Source organism: Ctenopharyngodon idella, chromosome 10 (genome assembly GCF_019924925.1).
Source record: "Ctenopharyngodon idella isolate HZGC_01 chromosome 10, HZGC01, whole genome shotgun sequence".
Classification (NCBI taxonomy): Eukaryota; Metazoa; Chordata; class Actinopteri; order Cypriniformes; family Xenocyprididae; genus Ctenopharyngodon; species Ctenopharyngodon idella.
This window is the reverse complement of record NC_067229.1, coordinates 13,504,023-13,520,066: the sequence shown is the minus strand read 5'-3', so window position 1 is coordinate 13,520,066 and position 16,044 is coordinate 13,504,023. Positions and strand designations below refer to the sequence as shown.

Genomic DNA, 16,044 nt, shown 5'->3' with positions numbered 1-16,044 from the left:
GGAGCCAGAGACTTCCCACTGAGAATCGTGGGAGAAGGCAGTGACCACTGGGGGAATATTCATGCCTGGAGCACAGGAATAGGAAACGGGGCGTTCTTCCTGTTATTGGTTTATTTAAACAGACCTAGGCATTATCAGATATTTATTGTTTGTGGGTTTGGTTGTTTGATTGTATGGATGCAGAGAGGACTGAGTACAAGGGGGATTTGTATTGGTTTAAATATCACAAACTGGACATTCCTGTCATAACGATAGTGACAGATGATGAACTATGATGTCAGGTATGCTAATAATTTATCGCTAAGTGTCAAAAAAAACAAACAATTGTCTCAAAAATGTCTTCATATTTTAACAGAATATATACATATATACATATAATTGGAATTTTACTAAATATACATAACTCTTATTACACATATAAAAAATGAGGGGGAAATTATATTAACATAAATTATTTATACATCTTATACATGCATGCAATGTTAAATAAAAATAAATAAATAAATGTGCTTGTGTCATGACAAAAATGTCAAAAATACTAAAAAAAATTGATAAAATTTTTTGTAATACAAAATATAAAATAATATCATTTAAAATTTTAATATTTTTTAAAATTTCGACATTTTTTATTTTGGTGGTTAAATGTGACCCGGACATGTTTTCGTGAAGTTCACCCAATTAGTTCCCACCAAGACAAATTTTAAAGTCACAGCAGTGCTCTGATTTATTGGTCCAAAGAAACCCCAAATTCCCACCCCTTCACGCCTATCTCAACCTCTCCTCTGGTCCTCTAGTGGCGCCAGGTCCTCTGAACTGATGTTAAGGTGGTACAACCAGACCCTGGCAGTGACAAACAGTTAATTTTTGCTGTAGGGACCCTCTCTCTCACCACAGTCCAACCAGATTGGCCCTTTCTAATGGGACAATTTGCTACTGGCTGACTGGGTCCAAACAAAACCAGGGAGAAGGGAGACGGGTACAAAGGGGGGATCCCAGTGGAAGCTGGCATCGTTCCCCATCCAGCAAAGAGCTCAATGCCCCTCATGCACACACAGGACATCAACAGAAACATTACATAATGTTGCATAATGGCATTAATTGATGTAAATGATGAAAAATGAGAGCTGTTTATCACTCGGGATTGGGAACTAACTTGGAATTTTTGTAAAAATGTATCTACATTTTTTTGGTCATTTTTATATGGGCTCGTACTGAAAAAATAAAATAAATTAAGCAGAATTTTAAAGAAATATACAATGGAAAAAGAAAAAAACTATAAATCTCTGGATGTTCCTCCAGTATGCCTTAGAAGTACATGACAAGTATCCAAGATCCAGGCGCCTCATTCCTTCCTTCCTTCCTTTTTTTCCCCCTTCTCCTCTCCCGCTCCCACCCCCAATTTTCCCACCATTTGCGCAAAGTAAATTCTCATTAAGAACCAAATTGTTTTCAGATGCTGGCCTGGTCCGGTTGCTGTAGCAACGAGCTGGGAGGCAGCGAGCAGCGCTGGCAGTGGAATGGACAGCACCGGATCCAAAGCCCACAGCGCAAAAAAATACCCTCTCTTTGCCAGGCTCCACTAAGCCCATTCTGCCTGGCACAATGCAGACTGACGGAGTCCATTCTGCTCTTTACAAATGGTGAGGAAGCTCCACTGGAGAGGCCTCGAGACGAGTCATATGTTTTCACACATACCTCAGTCTGAGATGTGCTTAACATGTCAGTTTGAGTTGAGGTAAACAACGATGCCTCTTAGTAAACACAATGATAGATCAATATGCATAACAACAACAATGTACTTGTACATATGACAATGAAGCACTCTATACCTTACTCTACTAAAAGTACTTTCTTTTACAGTACTCTATTGTTTTACTCTACACTTCTTTATTTTACTCTACTATACTTTAGAAATATATTTACTACATATTATCTGCATTTTAAAGTATATTCTACTCTATTTTTATTTATTGTTTTACTTTACTTGCACTACACTAATTTTTTTTTAAAAATTGATTAAAATAAAATAGTACAGAGACCCTAAAGGTACATGGTGATGGAAAAAATATGAAAAATATATTTCAATACTTTTGCGTTCTCTCACAAAAGTTTTGCATAGCTACAAGAAACTTCGCAAAACTTTTGGGTTCCTCTAAGAAACTTTGCGTTTGGTCGAAAACCTTTGCGTTCCTCTAAGAAACTTTGCATTCACTGGTATAATGTTTGCGTTCCGCTAAGAAACTTTGCGTTCGCTCACAAAACCTTTGCGTTCCCCCAATAAACTTTACGTTTGCTCACAAAAACCTTTGTCCAACACAGGATGCAGTAAGATGCTTCTCTGCTTGACTGGAAATAGCTGCCTGGAGGCGTGGCCAAGATGGCCGCCAAGTGACTGAAAGGGTTAGTTCACCCAGAAATGAAAATTCTGTCATGAATTACTCACCCTCATGTTGTTTCAAACCTGTATGACTTTCATTCATCTTCGGAACACAAATGAAGATCTTTTTAATGAAATCTGAGAGATTTCTGTCCCTCCATTGACAGCTATGCAACTGACACTTTGAAGCATCAAAAAGTTCATAAAGAGATCGTAAAACTAATATGAATTGAGTGGTTTAGTCCAAATTTTCTGAAGAGACTCGATTGTCTTATATGATGAACAGATTGAATTTAGGCTTTTATTCACATATAAACATTGTTCAGCGAACATTGTCAACTGAACCTGAATGACGCACAAGAACAAATCTCTTGTGGAAGCTCAAATGTGCTGTGTAACAAACGAGAATGAACCTCAGTGGTTCTCATACGCGTCAAGCAAACATGCTTGAGCTTCCGTTTACCACAAATGATGTGCGAGTTGATTAATGTTTATATGTGAATAAAAGCTTAAATTAAATCTTTTCATTATATAAAACGATCGAGTCTCTTCAGAAAATTTAGACTAAACCGCTTGATTCATATGGATTACTTTTACGATCTCTTTATGAACTTTTTGAAGCGTCAAAGTGTCAGTAGCTGTCAACGGAGGGACAGAAATCTCTAACATTTCATCAAAAATATGATTTGTGTTTCGAAGATGAACAAAAGTCTTACGAGTTTGGAACGACATGAGGGTGAGTAATTAATGACAGAATTTTCATTTTTGGATGAACTAACCCTTTAAGGGGCTTTGCCCACTCTGCTGTACTTTCCTAAATAAAACAGATAGACCTAAATAATTATGTCAGTCAGCCCAATAAGTAACAGCGTGAAAAATCTGACATGACTTTGTTTGACTTTACGTTACAAGTTCAATGGGGGTGGAGACCAGATGGTCCATGAGCCTTTAGGGCTTGTAAGCCTTATATTTAGATTAAGGACCTTTGACTGCACTCTGTGCTCATTCATTACAGGTATCAGCTGTCTGTAACAAAAGGTCCTCACCCTAATTCACAGCTTATTAACCTACAAATAAAACAGGTCAAGCTCAATGTCCGCTAAACCATGTTTATTAAGTACCATGGATTTATCCCGATCCACATTGAGTCCTATATACAATCCATAGATAACAAGGGAATTATTTTCATGTTATTTGGCATCATCATCGTTATTATTAAGATTTATGCTAATTTTTCAAGCAATCCAAACCATCATAAATCCATAAACAGTCATGAAAAACACCCTGGAATCTACAACATATAAAAGTGCTGCACAAATCATAAATCACCAACACAGAAAGTAATAAAAAGTTGCATTCTATGGTATTTGGGAAAGATTTTGTGCACGTTTATCTTCATAATGTTTCTCTGCAATTTGAGGGTGAAACTGATGGCTTTACAGAGAAAACACACCGCAAACAGCACAGTAAATAGCCCTGAAATTGGCAATTATTCATACTTTTGCACTAAATTACACAATATGCTTGTAATTGCACAAGGTCTGAATGTGTGGTTTTAAGGTTAATGAGAGTTCGACCATAAAACACCTAGAATTTATTCTAAATTAATCTCAATGTTTTGTGAGCTGTGTGGTAATTATATGTCACGCAAGACACATGTGCTAAAATAACAAAACAAAACAAAAAATACAAGTTAAAACAGAAATTTCAGTTAGTTTAGTTAGTAAAGTTATACAGAAATATTTTATTTATTGATTCTTTATCATTTAAATATGTATTTGCATATAATATATTATTGTGTGTATACACATTCAAATACTTTTAATAAAGGCTATAATAAAATATGTTATAATACAATATTAAAAGGGTGTATATGAACAAATATTATAATATTAATAGAATTTAATATTTATCATTTTAACTTGAAAATAGCTTAGGGGCATTAACTACACAACATCCTACCTAGTCTTGTTCAGTCCAGTTTGCAGTCACAGCTGGCTGCCGCTTATTTTGTTTCTGTGGTTACAGCACGCGACATTGTCGTGAACTACTCTTCGCTTTACGGCAGCGGTTGTCAGTTGCTCCATGTGGCACCATGTGAGTGCTGAATAACAGTGAACGGTGAAGAACTAATGTATTCTGCAAGCTATTCAGTCTGATAAAAAAAATCGTAAAACATTATATTGACAGACAACTCTTTTGCATTCTTTAAAACGCTCCTGAATTTATTATTTCGTGATTTAGCCTTTTAGCGACGTGTAACGGTGAAATCTGCTGAGTTCTCTGATCTAGAGATGTTATATTTCATCGGTCTTGGTCTGGGCGATGCTAAAGACATCACTGTCAAAGGTTTAGAGATCATCCGGCAGTGTAGTCGCGTTTATTTGGAGGCTTACACGTCCATACTGACCGTCGGGAAGGAAGCTTTGGTATGTGGATCATTAAACATATTAGGTCCGAATCTTGACAGCTCGATATATATCTCGATGAAAACTATATGATTGCATTTTGAAATATTGCTGTAATTTGAGACCAAAGATGGAGAGATAGTACTCACGTATTCTGCAATATGCTGGTCAATGACAAATTATGATGCCTGATGTGATCAAACACACGTCAAGAAATGTAATATTTGTGTTCATGACTGTTGAAAAGGTTTATTCCATATTCTACAAAAAGTTTTCAAACGTATTTTTCAGGGCAAAAAATGTTTTATTAATGTTTGAATAACGAACATTAAGAATATTATATTGGTCTCAGTTTGACCAGAACTAACAGTGTCTTTTCATAAAATAATCAAAATATGTGGTATCTTGTCACTAGAAGGATATTAAGTATTTTGTAACAAGTAATAATACAAGACTGTGTGTGTGTGTGTGCGCGTGTATAAACAGTCAAACCAAAAATTATTCGACACCTTGAACATTTCATTCATTATTACAGTTTATTCACTATAGTTTAAAAAAATGGTAATAAAATATGACAAGATCTCAGAGTTAAACTGTGCCAGAAAAAAAATTATTTTAATTATGTCAGATAACACTTAAGCAAAACATGGTCAGGTCAAAGTGTCTGAATAATTTTTGGTTCCAAATTTTTATCAGTTTTACTGGTAGTCCACTGTATGAAGAATTTTTGGGTATAATATGTCACAGTTCACTTTATTTTGCTATCCTCACTTATGAACTATAGTGAACTATAGTGCTCTGCACCCACTAGTAAAAATATATCAAATTTATCAAAAGTGTGTAAATAATTTTTGGTTTAACTGTATGTGTATATATATATATATATATATATATATATATATATATATATATATATACACACATGCACATGCGCACAGACACACAATATATATATATATATATATATATATATATATATATACATTCATACATACCATTTTGGTGTAATAATATTATTCAGAAATTGGAAGAATATAGAAATTATGTATTTAAGTCTTTTAATGTGTGAATTCCATTTTTTTATATTTTGTGAAACAAAACTATTTATATTAAATAAAATCTACTCTACCAGTCAGATTTTTTCTTTCTTTCATGGTCTGTTTCAACTCATCCATTATGAAATTCAATTACATTTATTTATAAAAATTATATAAATGTAATACATATTTATTTTTTTCCAATATTATTATTAGTTTGCTAAACTAATATCAAGCATTTAAGTATAATCCTTTAGACCCAAAAAATGCAACAATTTAAATGTGCAACACTTGGTACAAACTGAAAACCTAAATATGAAATTTAAATACATGATCACCTGAAATATTGATATATTTATGCTGCCATTGTTTTCTGACTCAGGAGGAGTATTATGGGCGCGAGTTACTGCTGGCAGACAGAGACATGGTGGAACAACAGGCGGATGAGATCCTAAAGGGAGCAGATGTCAGTGATGTGGCGTTCCTGGTGGTTGGTGATCCTTTTGGGTAAGACTAACTGACTACTTCAAAATCTACAGTAGCCAGTCTCTGCTGTTGAAGTCATGTTTAATCCATCTGATGCATATGTACAACCACAAACTTTAACTGAACTAAAACATCCGATCAGACTGTTGATGAGGATTTATCCTCAGCAATATAGTTTGTCAACTTTCATTTGAGGTTTCTGTGCATATTTGTCATGTGATGTTGCCCTTGTTTTGAGTCACTCTTACATTGCCATCACTTATACCACAATCCCACAAGTGCAATGACTCGTCAGGAAATTTTAAATTCAGATGTTACACAGGCTTTTATTGGAAGGCTTTATCAGACTTATTCAATTTGTATTTCATTTTTTTAAAAATTATATGAGAAATTGGAGGAATTGTTCAAACTTATTTGGTTAATTCCGATTCTGATAATGCCCTTAAGTACAATTAAGTGCACTTGAAAGCATGCACGCCTTAAAATAATTTTCCGTTTCAACCATAAGTATAATAAAACAACAACAACGAAAAACACCAGAATACACTTCCTAGATAAAAGAAGATAAATAATGGAAATGTTTTCTATTATTCAGAATATTTGAACCACTGAGTGGTTGAGCACCAATGCTCTGGGGTGCAACGATATTGGTCTTACGAGAAGTGGGATGTGGACGCCTGAGGTCTGGGTACTTTGGGAACGCTCCAGAAGAGATGAGCTAATTATGCCGCACTTTCCCGTCTCTGTCGCTTCTAGTCACGGTTGCGAAGTGTTTGGCTCCAGCGTTTTTCCATCCAAACCACCAAAACCCACATAGCGGGAGGAGGGACGGGGGTCTGACTCCTCATTTTCCTGCACTTAAGAATGTGTGGGTTTTATAAAGTTTAATGATATATTCAAGATCGAAAAGGATAAGCGTTTGTGGCACAATTTGGATTACTTCCACATTGTAAACAGCACAACACAGTAGTAAGAAAAGATGTAGAGAAGTAGCCAATCTGCAGTTGGCCCATGTTTTGAATTCATGTGCGCAGTGCTTAAAGTGTGGGGGGGGAGTGCTGGTAACTTGTTGGGGGTCCTAGTGAAATCACATCCTCCTTGATTGAAATCGTGTTCCGGGGCGGTCAGAGTACTGTCAATGTGAGAAGTGCTTGTACACAAGAAAAAGTGAGGTTATGCTACTGATTAAAATATATGCATACCTGCCCACTTCAAGCACTGCATGTATGCAAAAAATGCATTTCTGCTTCTCTCCAGGGCCACAACCCACAGCGACTTGGTTCTACGAGCAATGAATGCTGGGATACAGTATCGCGTTATCCACAATGCCTCCATTATGAACGCAGTGGGCTGCTGTGGATTGCAGGTAAGGCTAAAGCTGTAGTCACATTTACCGCTGTTTGGCGAATTTTCATGGGCATTTCAATAGGAATCTACGCAATTTGAAATTTCGTGTTAGGGCAAAATATTTCCCCACGCAGGTTTCGCAACTAGTTCAATTTGGTCATGCAAATTTGCCACGCTTGGTTTGAAAGTGATGTCTTTGTCACTTGTGCTTCATACATCGCTACACAAAAGTTTCACGAAATATCGCCAATGTGACTGCATCTTAATGCAAAGCTTCCCCATGGTGTCATTGTCAGCGTGTGCTTTCCAGAGAACGTACTTTGCTATCGCGCATCATTCGTGCCCATTCTCTCGTGAAAATGATCAAACGGTATTTCGGCCTTTGTGCTGTAGGCGTCCCAGCGGAGTCTATCAACGAAGCCTAGTGGCCATCAATAACAGCCCCCTGTATTGACCTGTCAGGGCAGCTTTGTGTACCAAGAGGCCCCAGATGCCTCCCTAAGCTCACGATAGGTGTTTTCAGTTGATCTGAGATCATTGGTGCCATTTCTAAAGGATATTATTTAGGTAGGAAAAACAGGTCTTAAATCATCTACCGCAGCTGCTGCTCTCAGCTACAGAGGGATTTTGGTAGGTTAACTCACCCTTGGCAATTACTGTTTGGGTGCAGATCAAGATGCGCTAATTGGATGCAATAAACAAATAGGGATGCCAGAAAAAAGCATGACATTCCTCACCCAATGTGTGTATTGTTTTTTTGCAACCATCTGTTACCCAAAACACACCTGATTTTGTTTCCGAAGTCTAATTGTATTGGATTGATTAGTTTTGTTCTACTTCCCCATGACTAGGTGGATTCTGAATGACGATCTGAAAAGTCATGACGAATTGGAAATAGAGACAGATCAATTCTTCTGTAAGGCAGATCTGAATGCGATATTGCAGTCGATTGTAAGAAAGGGGCGGGGTTTAAGCTGACAAAATGATTGGAGCAGTCCAGCATACGTCACCAGAGAGAAGTTTGATGTTTCAATGGATCATTATGACTTTTTGAGTATAAATTAAAGGCCAAATCTAAATTTTAAAAGGGAAACATGCAAAATTTTCATTTCATGCTGAATTCATATGGATATTTCATATGAAAAATTAAACTTGTCCTCATTTCATTCCAAACCTGATTGACTTCCTTTTGCTTAACACAAAATATATTTTGAAGAATGTTATAACTGTTTTTGTCCATGCACTGAAAGTCAATGGGATCCAAAACAACAACATTGTATGGACAAAAAAACAGTCATTTTTTCAAAATATCTTCTTTTCGTAGACTATCAGCATGCTAAAACCTACTGAGTCCCGCACGTGACATGCGAAAAAATTAGATATCGTGGCCACGGATTAAGAATTTGTTCCCACATTATTTTGTGGCCATGTTTTCTGTTTTTCAATACAATTCATTCCCTAGTTTTAGCTATATTGTTCGGCAAACGTATTAATTCATTCCCTTGTTTCGTTAAATTGAGGCCACATTGTACTGAAGTGTTCCCTCATTTTAATGTAATTACACCATTGTCATGATTTAACTAAAATGAGGGAATGAATTAAGAAGTCATGGGAACAAATTTCAAACTTTTGGTCACGTTATCTTGTTTTTTCCCCAACACGTCATGTGCGGCGCCTCGTAAAAAGCCTTGCTCTCTCCATCAATTTGTGACTAAATTTCATCACTTTAATTCATCACAACTAAATTTATTAGAGATAAACAAAAATAAATAAATCTAGGTCACTAGTCGACCTAAACTAACCGACTAGGTGTCGGGTCCAGTGTCCAATTCACTTTTGTATTTTCTGTTTCGTTTTAATTTTAGTTAATTTTTTTTTTTTTTATTTTATTTTGTTGAATGTTTTGTCATAATTAGTAGTTGTTTTTTTAAATGTCTATGTAGTTTTTAATGTTTTTTTTTTTGTTTTAGCTATTTTAGTAACTAAAATAAGTTAATATTTTTATATTGCGTTTTATTTTAGTTTACAAGTTTCATTTTATTTCAAGTAACAGTTTTTTATGGGTTTTAGTTTTAGTTAACTAAACCCTGGTTGGGTCATATCGCACTAATACGTGCTTTACAATGTCTGTAGGACGTAAAGTAACCGGTAACGAGTCTGTGTTCTGTAATGACACTTTGTTGTGTCAGCTGTGCGGCACTCTAGTGTTTAAAATGATGTCATGCTTACTGAATAACAGGAAGCACCTTGTCGCTGAAACAGAGCTGAAAATGGTCTACATGAACACACTGACCCATGCAAACATACATGTAGTGTGAGTAAATTAAATATGAATGTGTTTGGGTTTTCATCCTTAGCTGTACAACTTCGGAGAGACAGTGTCCATTGTGTTTTGGACGGACACGTGGAGACCTGAGAGCTTCTATGATAAGATCAAGAAGAACAGGGATATGGGCCTGCACACACTGTGCCTGCTGGGTAAGCACTTCCTTTGAGTCTTTGTGAACGAGATGTTATATTTAGACAGAAAGTTATATGATGTTGCACAATTGGCAGGCTCTCCGGTCTGTCCCTTAGCTCACATGTCCCCAAGCAATTACCTAAGCATGCATGTTTGTTGCATTTTTAATAGTCACTGTAGCAATGAATGTGTCAAAACCAGATGCGACGACCCCCGTATTTTGACGTCCCGTCAGATAGGCATTTCCCTTCGTGTCGCCCCTGGGGCGCACATTAAACTTGGACCCGTTGCAAATGCTTTGGTACCCCCAAGGCAGATGGTCGCAAATAATTTACGTTTAAATCTGTGTGCCTTGGAGATTTCCAGCCAACTCTCAATAAACCCCCAAAAGTACCAGTGGGATTTCCCAGTGGAAGGCATCTTTGGTAATGAATGTTGGTAAAATCATAGTCTACGGATTGATGGTCGTGTCTCATTGGCTGGCGGGGCCAGAGGGGGAGGGGCGGGAGTCCCCAGGTGCTTCCCAGCTGAGGAGTCGGAGAGCAAGAGCGAGGAGGCAAGAGATGAGCAAGAGAGGGATCAGTGTTATTAACCTCATTATTTAAAAGCAAACAGAGGGAGGCGGGGATTGGACACCTCCCCATCCACCCTTGGTCGCAAGTGCGCTTATCTAACACAATAACCCTGCAGACACAACAAAAGCACACACAGACAAAACACAAGGACTATGTGCTGCATCTATTCATCATAACGTTGCTAACAAGACATGGGCTATTAATCAAGCTGGCAAATATTGGTCACTTTATTTGCTGATGTTTCTAAATTAAATCTAAAATAAGAATAGATTCGGAAATCTAAAAAAGTCTAGGCAAAAACAGTGTTCACACTTCGAATTTTGACACAGTAACTACAGTCACTTTATTTTTTGTCAAGCTGAAATATTTTGTTTTTACAAATACCATTAACTATGATTTTTTTTTTTTTTTTTTTACTAAAATCATTAATTATGAATTTTATTCCAATTTTCTGTTTTCTGGTTTTGTAATTATTATTTTTTTTAAATATTATTAATTATGATTTTTTATGTACATTTTCTGGTATCTAGCCCACTAATTTAAATCTTTTGCACAGTTGTAAGCTAAAAACTTGGATGTAAAAACTTTTTGGTATTCTAAAATGCATACAAAATCAGTTTATGTATTAAATTTCCATTTCAAAAGAAAGTAGAAAACAAAAAAAATGATCCTATTTTACTGTAGCCAAAGTCTAGCCTTGAACTTTCAGCTGATTGGTCTGTTATTTATGAATATTTTGAGGTTAACATTGTTGCTTTCAGTGTAGACATGGTGTGAGAACATGACTGGTCATAATTTGTACATTTGTCTTTGCTTTGTTCTCAATAACAGGCCCCTCTCTCAGGTGCAGTCTGAAAATGTACTTAATTCCAGACTGCGTGAGGTTAACAGCCCCAGATGGAGGGCGACCTACTATTTATGATGTGACAGTAACACCCAGAGAGGCCTAGTTTATAAAACCCAAGCTTATTGTATCGTACAACACTTACAACTCCCCTGTTTCACAGATATCAAAGTCAAAGAGCAGTCCATGGAGAATTTAATGAGGTAAGACTCTCTCACTTTCTGATTTTCTGATTTTCTGTTGGGTTTAGGGGGTTCTGCTGATTTATATCAAGTCTGTGGTGCTTTTCCGGGAGGGACAATTTGTGGTTTACAGCAGACGTTGAGTTAACATTCATGCAAGTTGCTGGGGGGCAGACTGGTTGGGCTGGAAAAAAAATAACAACAGTAAAAACCGTGGCAGCTTGTTTGACTTGGACACATGATATGTTATCATGGACCTTCCCTGGGCTGCCTCCAGAACTGCCACGGTATAATTTTCCCATCTGAAGCCTTCAGAAATATGTTTTATCGACAATAGGGAACTTCATCGTCTGCTTTCAAACTTGAACTCTAAGTCTTTCCGAAAAACCTTCACTGGTGTTGAACTTGAATTATTTCTCCTCATAGAAGATGGCTGTTAACTCCTTGCTCTCTCCTTGGTGTCCTGTAATTATCTCCCCCCATGGTTGCGCACTTTGTGTAATTTTATATCCAATCCGCATAAACCCCAAATGGGTTTTAGTGTTCCTCTATGTACGCTATAAGGAGACGAGCATTAGGCCTGGTGCGTGCTCTCTGTTCAAGGCTGGAAAGTGTGCTAATGTCTCCCAGATTTATTGGCACTGTTGTACCATTACTCGGAAATGGAATAACCATATGCTGCATGATTTTGGTCACAGTCAGATGCTTGTCCAGTGAGGTTGATGCCCTTCACTGCAGGGAGGGGGAAACGGCCCCAAAAAGAAATTTAAAGCATGTCTCCAGCTTCCTTAAGTTGACTGATTTCATCAAGGACGGACTGATGCCCGTTAATGGCTAATGCACCTTAAGTAAAGCATGCAAAGTATTTTACTTCAAAGCTCAGATGTAAATTGCATTAATGGGTACCTACTTGCTCAAAGTTCTGGGACCACCTGCAACTTCATGTTACCTGTACATTAAAGGATTAGTTCACTTCAGAATTAAAAATTTCCTGATCATTTACCCCATGTCGTCCAAGATGTTTTTGTCTTTATTTCTTTAGCCGAAAAGAAATTAAGGTTTTTGAGGAAAACATTTCAGGATTTTTCTCCATATAGTGGACTTCAGTGGGGTACAATGGGTGAAAGTCCAAATTGCAGTTTCAATGCAGCTTCAAAGGGCTCTACATAATTCCAGACAAGGAATAAGGGTCTTATCTAGCGAAACGATCTGTCATTTTATAAAAAAAATAAAAATGCATATACTTTTAACTACAAATGCTCGTCTTGCACTGCTCTGCGATGCGCTACACATGACGTAATCACATTGGAAAGGTCACGCAATGACGTAGGCATAAGTACCGATCCAGTGTCTACAAAGTGAATGTGCAAAGACTAAGTCAAACACCCTTTACAAAAAAGGTAAAACAACGATGTTGGACGATTTTTCAGTTTTTCGCCTTCCATGGTACTTCCGCCTACATCACGCGTGACTTTTCCAACGTGATTACGTAATTCGTGGCGCATCGCAGAGCTAGTGCAAGATGAGCATTTGTGGTTAAAAAGTAAATACATTTTTTTTTTTTTTTTTTTAGAAAATGACTAGATAAGTTTTGCTAGATAAGACCCTTATTCCTCATCTGGGATCTTGTAGAGCCCTTTGAAGCTGCATTGAAACTGCAATTTGGACCTTCAACTCGTTGATCCCCAGTGAAGTCTACTATATGGAGAAAAATCCTGGATTGTTTTCCTCAAAAACCTTAAAGGATTAGTCCACTTTCAAATGAAAATGAGCCCAAGCTTTACTCACCCTCAAGCCATCCTAGGTATATATGACTCTCTTCTTCTTTTAGATGAAAACAATCTGAGAAATATTAATAAATATCCTGACGCATCCAAGCTTTATAATGGCAGTGAATGGGGGTCACTGTATGAGCTGAAGAAAGTGCTTCATTCTACATCCATCCATCATAAACGTACTCCACACGGCTCCAGGGGGTTAATAAAAGCCTTCTGAAGGGAAGCGATGCGTTTGTGTAAAAAAAAAATATCCATATTTAACAAATTATGAAGTGAAATATCTAGCTTCCGCCAGACTGTCTTCCATATTCTACTAATGAAGAAGTGCAAAACTCTCGCAGTTCAAAAAGCTTATGCTACGTCCTACACCTTCCCTATTCAACTTACTTAAAAAGTTATACTGACGTGACGCCAGTTTACACTTTCTTCGTACATTGAATACGGAAGGCGGTCTTCAGCTCATACTAGTGACCTCCATTCACTAGTGACATCGTCAGGATATTTATTAATATTTCTCCGATTGTTTTCATCAGAAAGAAGAGAGTCATATACACCTAGGATGGCTTGAGGGTGAGTAAAGCTTGGGGTAATTTTCATTTGAAAGTGAACTAATCCTTTAATTTCTTTTCGACTGAAGAAAGAAAGACATAAACATCTTGGATGACTTGGGGGTGAATAAATTATCAGGAAATTTTAATTCTGAAGTGAACTAATCCTTTAACTGCTCAGATCTAATTTTGAGACTGTCAGGGATTGAGACAAATTAATAGAAGACACTAGATACTTCTGCTCACTTTAAAGTTTACAAGTCCACTTTATTTCCAGGGGTCGAAAGATTTATGAGCCTCCCAGGTACATGACTGTCGCTCAGGCAGCTGAGCAACTCCTGGAGATACTACAGAACAGACAGGATCGGGGAGAGGAACTGGGTAAGAAACCTTTCTGAATTGCATGAAAACCTAAATGAACTCTGTGGTTGAACCATCTGGATGTCTGGCCAACTTGACTTGACACTGGCAAGCATTGACGGAAAATTGAATTAGATTTGATCGAAAGCTTTCTGGTTTCACGGTTTATCCTATGTTCTTTCTTTCAATGCAGCAATGACTAAAGACACAGTGTGTGTTGGTTTGGCTCGGGTCGGAGCCGAGGACCAGACCATCCGTTCTGGGACACTGCATGAGTTGGCCTCCTGTGACCTGGGAGGACCACTTCACTCAATGATCATCAGCGGACACCTTCACCCTCTGGAGGTGGACATGCTTAAACTCTTCAGTGGTCCCGAGGGATTGAAGACCTTGAAGATGACCGATAGTTCCACGTACGTTTCCTGATATCCAGGAAGCTTGTGATAATAAAGAAAAAGGTTCCTTTCCCAGGACAAGTGGACAGAAGTCAGTCTATGTGAGAGGCCAGAGTTGCCGGAGGGTTAGGAGAACACACAAATGATAAAATAGTTGTTCCAGATCAAATATGACCACTTTAACCTCAAAGCACCGGTCGGGCCAGAGTTGCATTTCATCACAAGATTTAGATTGGGAGTGGGATGGTTATTTTAATGTGTGGCAGTCATGTTCATGCTGTCAAAAAAATAAATGATGGAATTATAATAGAGGAAATGGAAAAGATTATTGTGGACCAACTGCATCTGGGTTGCATTAGTTCCTCTAAAATTGAGCTTTCTTTGAAATTGGCATAATGTTTCCGTACCAAGAGCCTTTCTTAATGGAACTTTCTTAGTAAGAATGTAAATAAGATAAAAGTGAATTCTGAGATCCCTTTGAGCATGTACCCACCCATGTCATAATGGATGAAGATTGATTTTCTTACAATAAAGACACTCATTTCTTTGGCACTGATTACATTAACGCCCAACATGTGGTTTGACTGTTTTCGTCTACATCTGTGGTTTTGTTTGTGATCTCTCATTTCATTTCTGTCAGCATGAATTGCGTAGAAAGTGAGCAAAGCTGTTGTCAGAAACTAAAGTTCACGTGTTGCATTCAGAGATGATTATTCTACGCATCTGATTTTTACTGCCATCAAAGAACGAAGCCCAAGATTTACCAATTTTTCAAACTTTCTTAAAACATTTACTGGATTAAATGAAGGTTATGTATCTTTTGGCACACCTTTAAGGAAAAAAACTTAGAAAAAAAGTGGTGTTCTTGTTTTTATGTGGTATGTTTGAAGAATATTAAAAGTTTTCTAACAACTAAATATTCAGTTTTGTATTTTCAGTTAACAGAAGTAACTTGTTGAAACTGGTTCTGTGAAAACACTCAAATATATCTTTTGTTTCTCAGAGTTTATTCTTACAAAGGAGAAGTGAGATTTCAGTGTAAAAATTGTCTTTGTACCCTTTCAGTGGAAGGGCTGAAAACAGTGTTTAAACCATCTGTAAACAATATTGTGATTCATGAATATTTTTGTAATATTTTACCTAATATTGAGAGAAAAGAATTATAGAAAATTATATTAATAATAATAAAATACAAAATTAACATGTTGGTGTGATTTGAAAAGCTTGGTAAACAAGATTCAACAAC

At 37.0% G+C, this 16,044-nt stretch overlaps 1 protein-coding gene across 2 annotated transcripts; it reads left to right on the top strand.

Moving 5' to 3' along the window:
- The first annotated feature begins 4,375 nt into the window (after positions 1-4,375).
- dph5 (diphthamide biosynthesis 5) lies at positions 4,376-15,999 on the top strand. 2 transcript variants are annotated; one of them, XM_051908890.1, is made up of 7 exons: positions 4,376-4,474; positions 6,205-6,329; positions 7,566-7,674; positions 10,013-10,133; positions 11,699-11,738; positions 14,321-14,424; positions 14,597-15,999. In XM_051908890.1, exons 1-7 carry the CDS (start codon positions 4,463-4,465, stop codon positions 14,827-14,829), a joined length of 744 nt encoding a protein of 247 aa, XP_051764850.1. In that variant the 5' UTR covers positions 4,376-4,462; the 3' UTR covers positions 14,830-15,999. The 2 variants fall into 2 exon arrangements, with proteins under 2 accessions (XP_051764850.1, XP_051764849.1); XM_051908889.1 differs by lacking the exon at positions 4,376-4,474 and adding an exon at positions 4,481-4,806.
- The last annotated feature ends 45 nt before the right edge of the window (positions 16,000-16,044 follow it).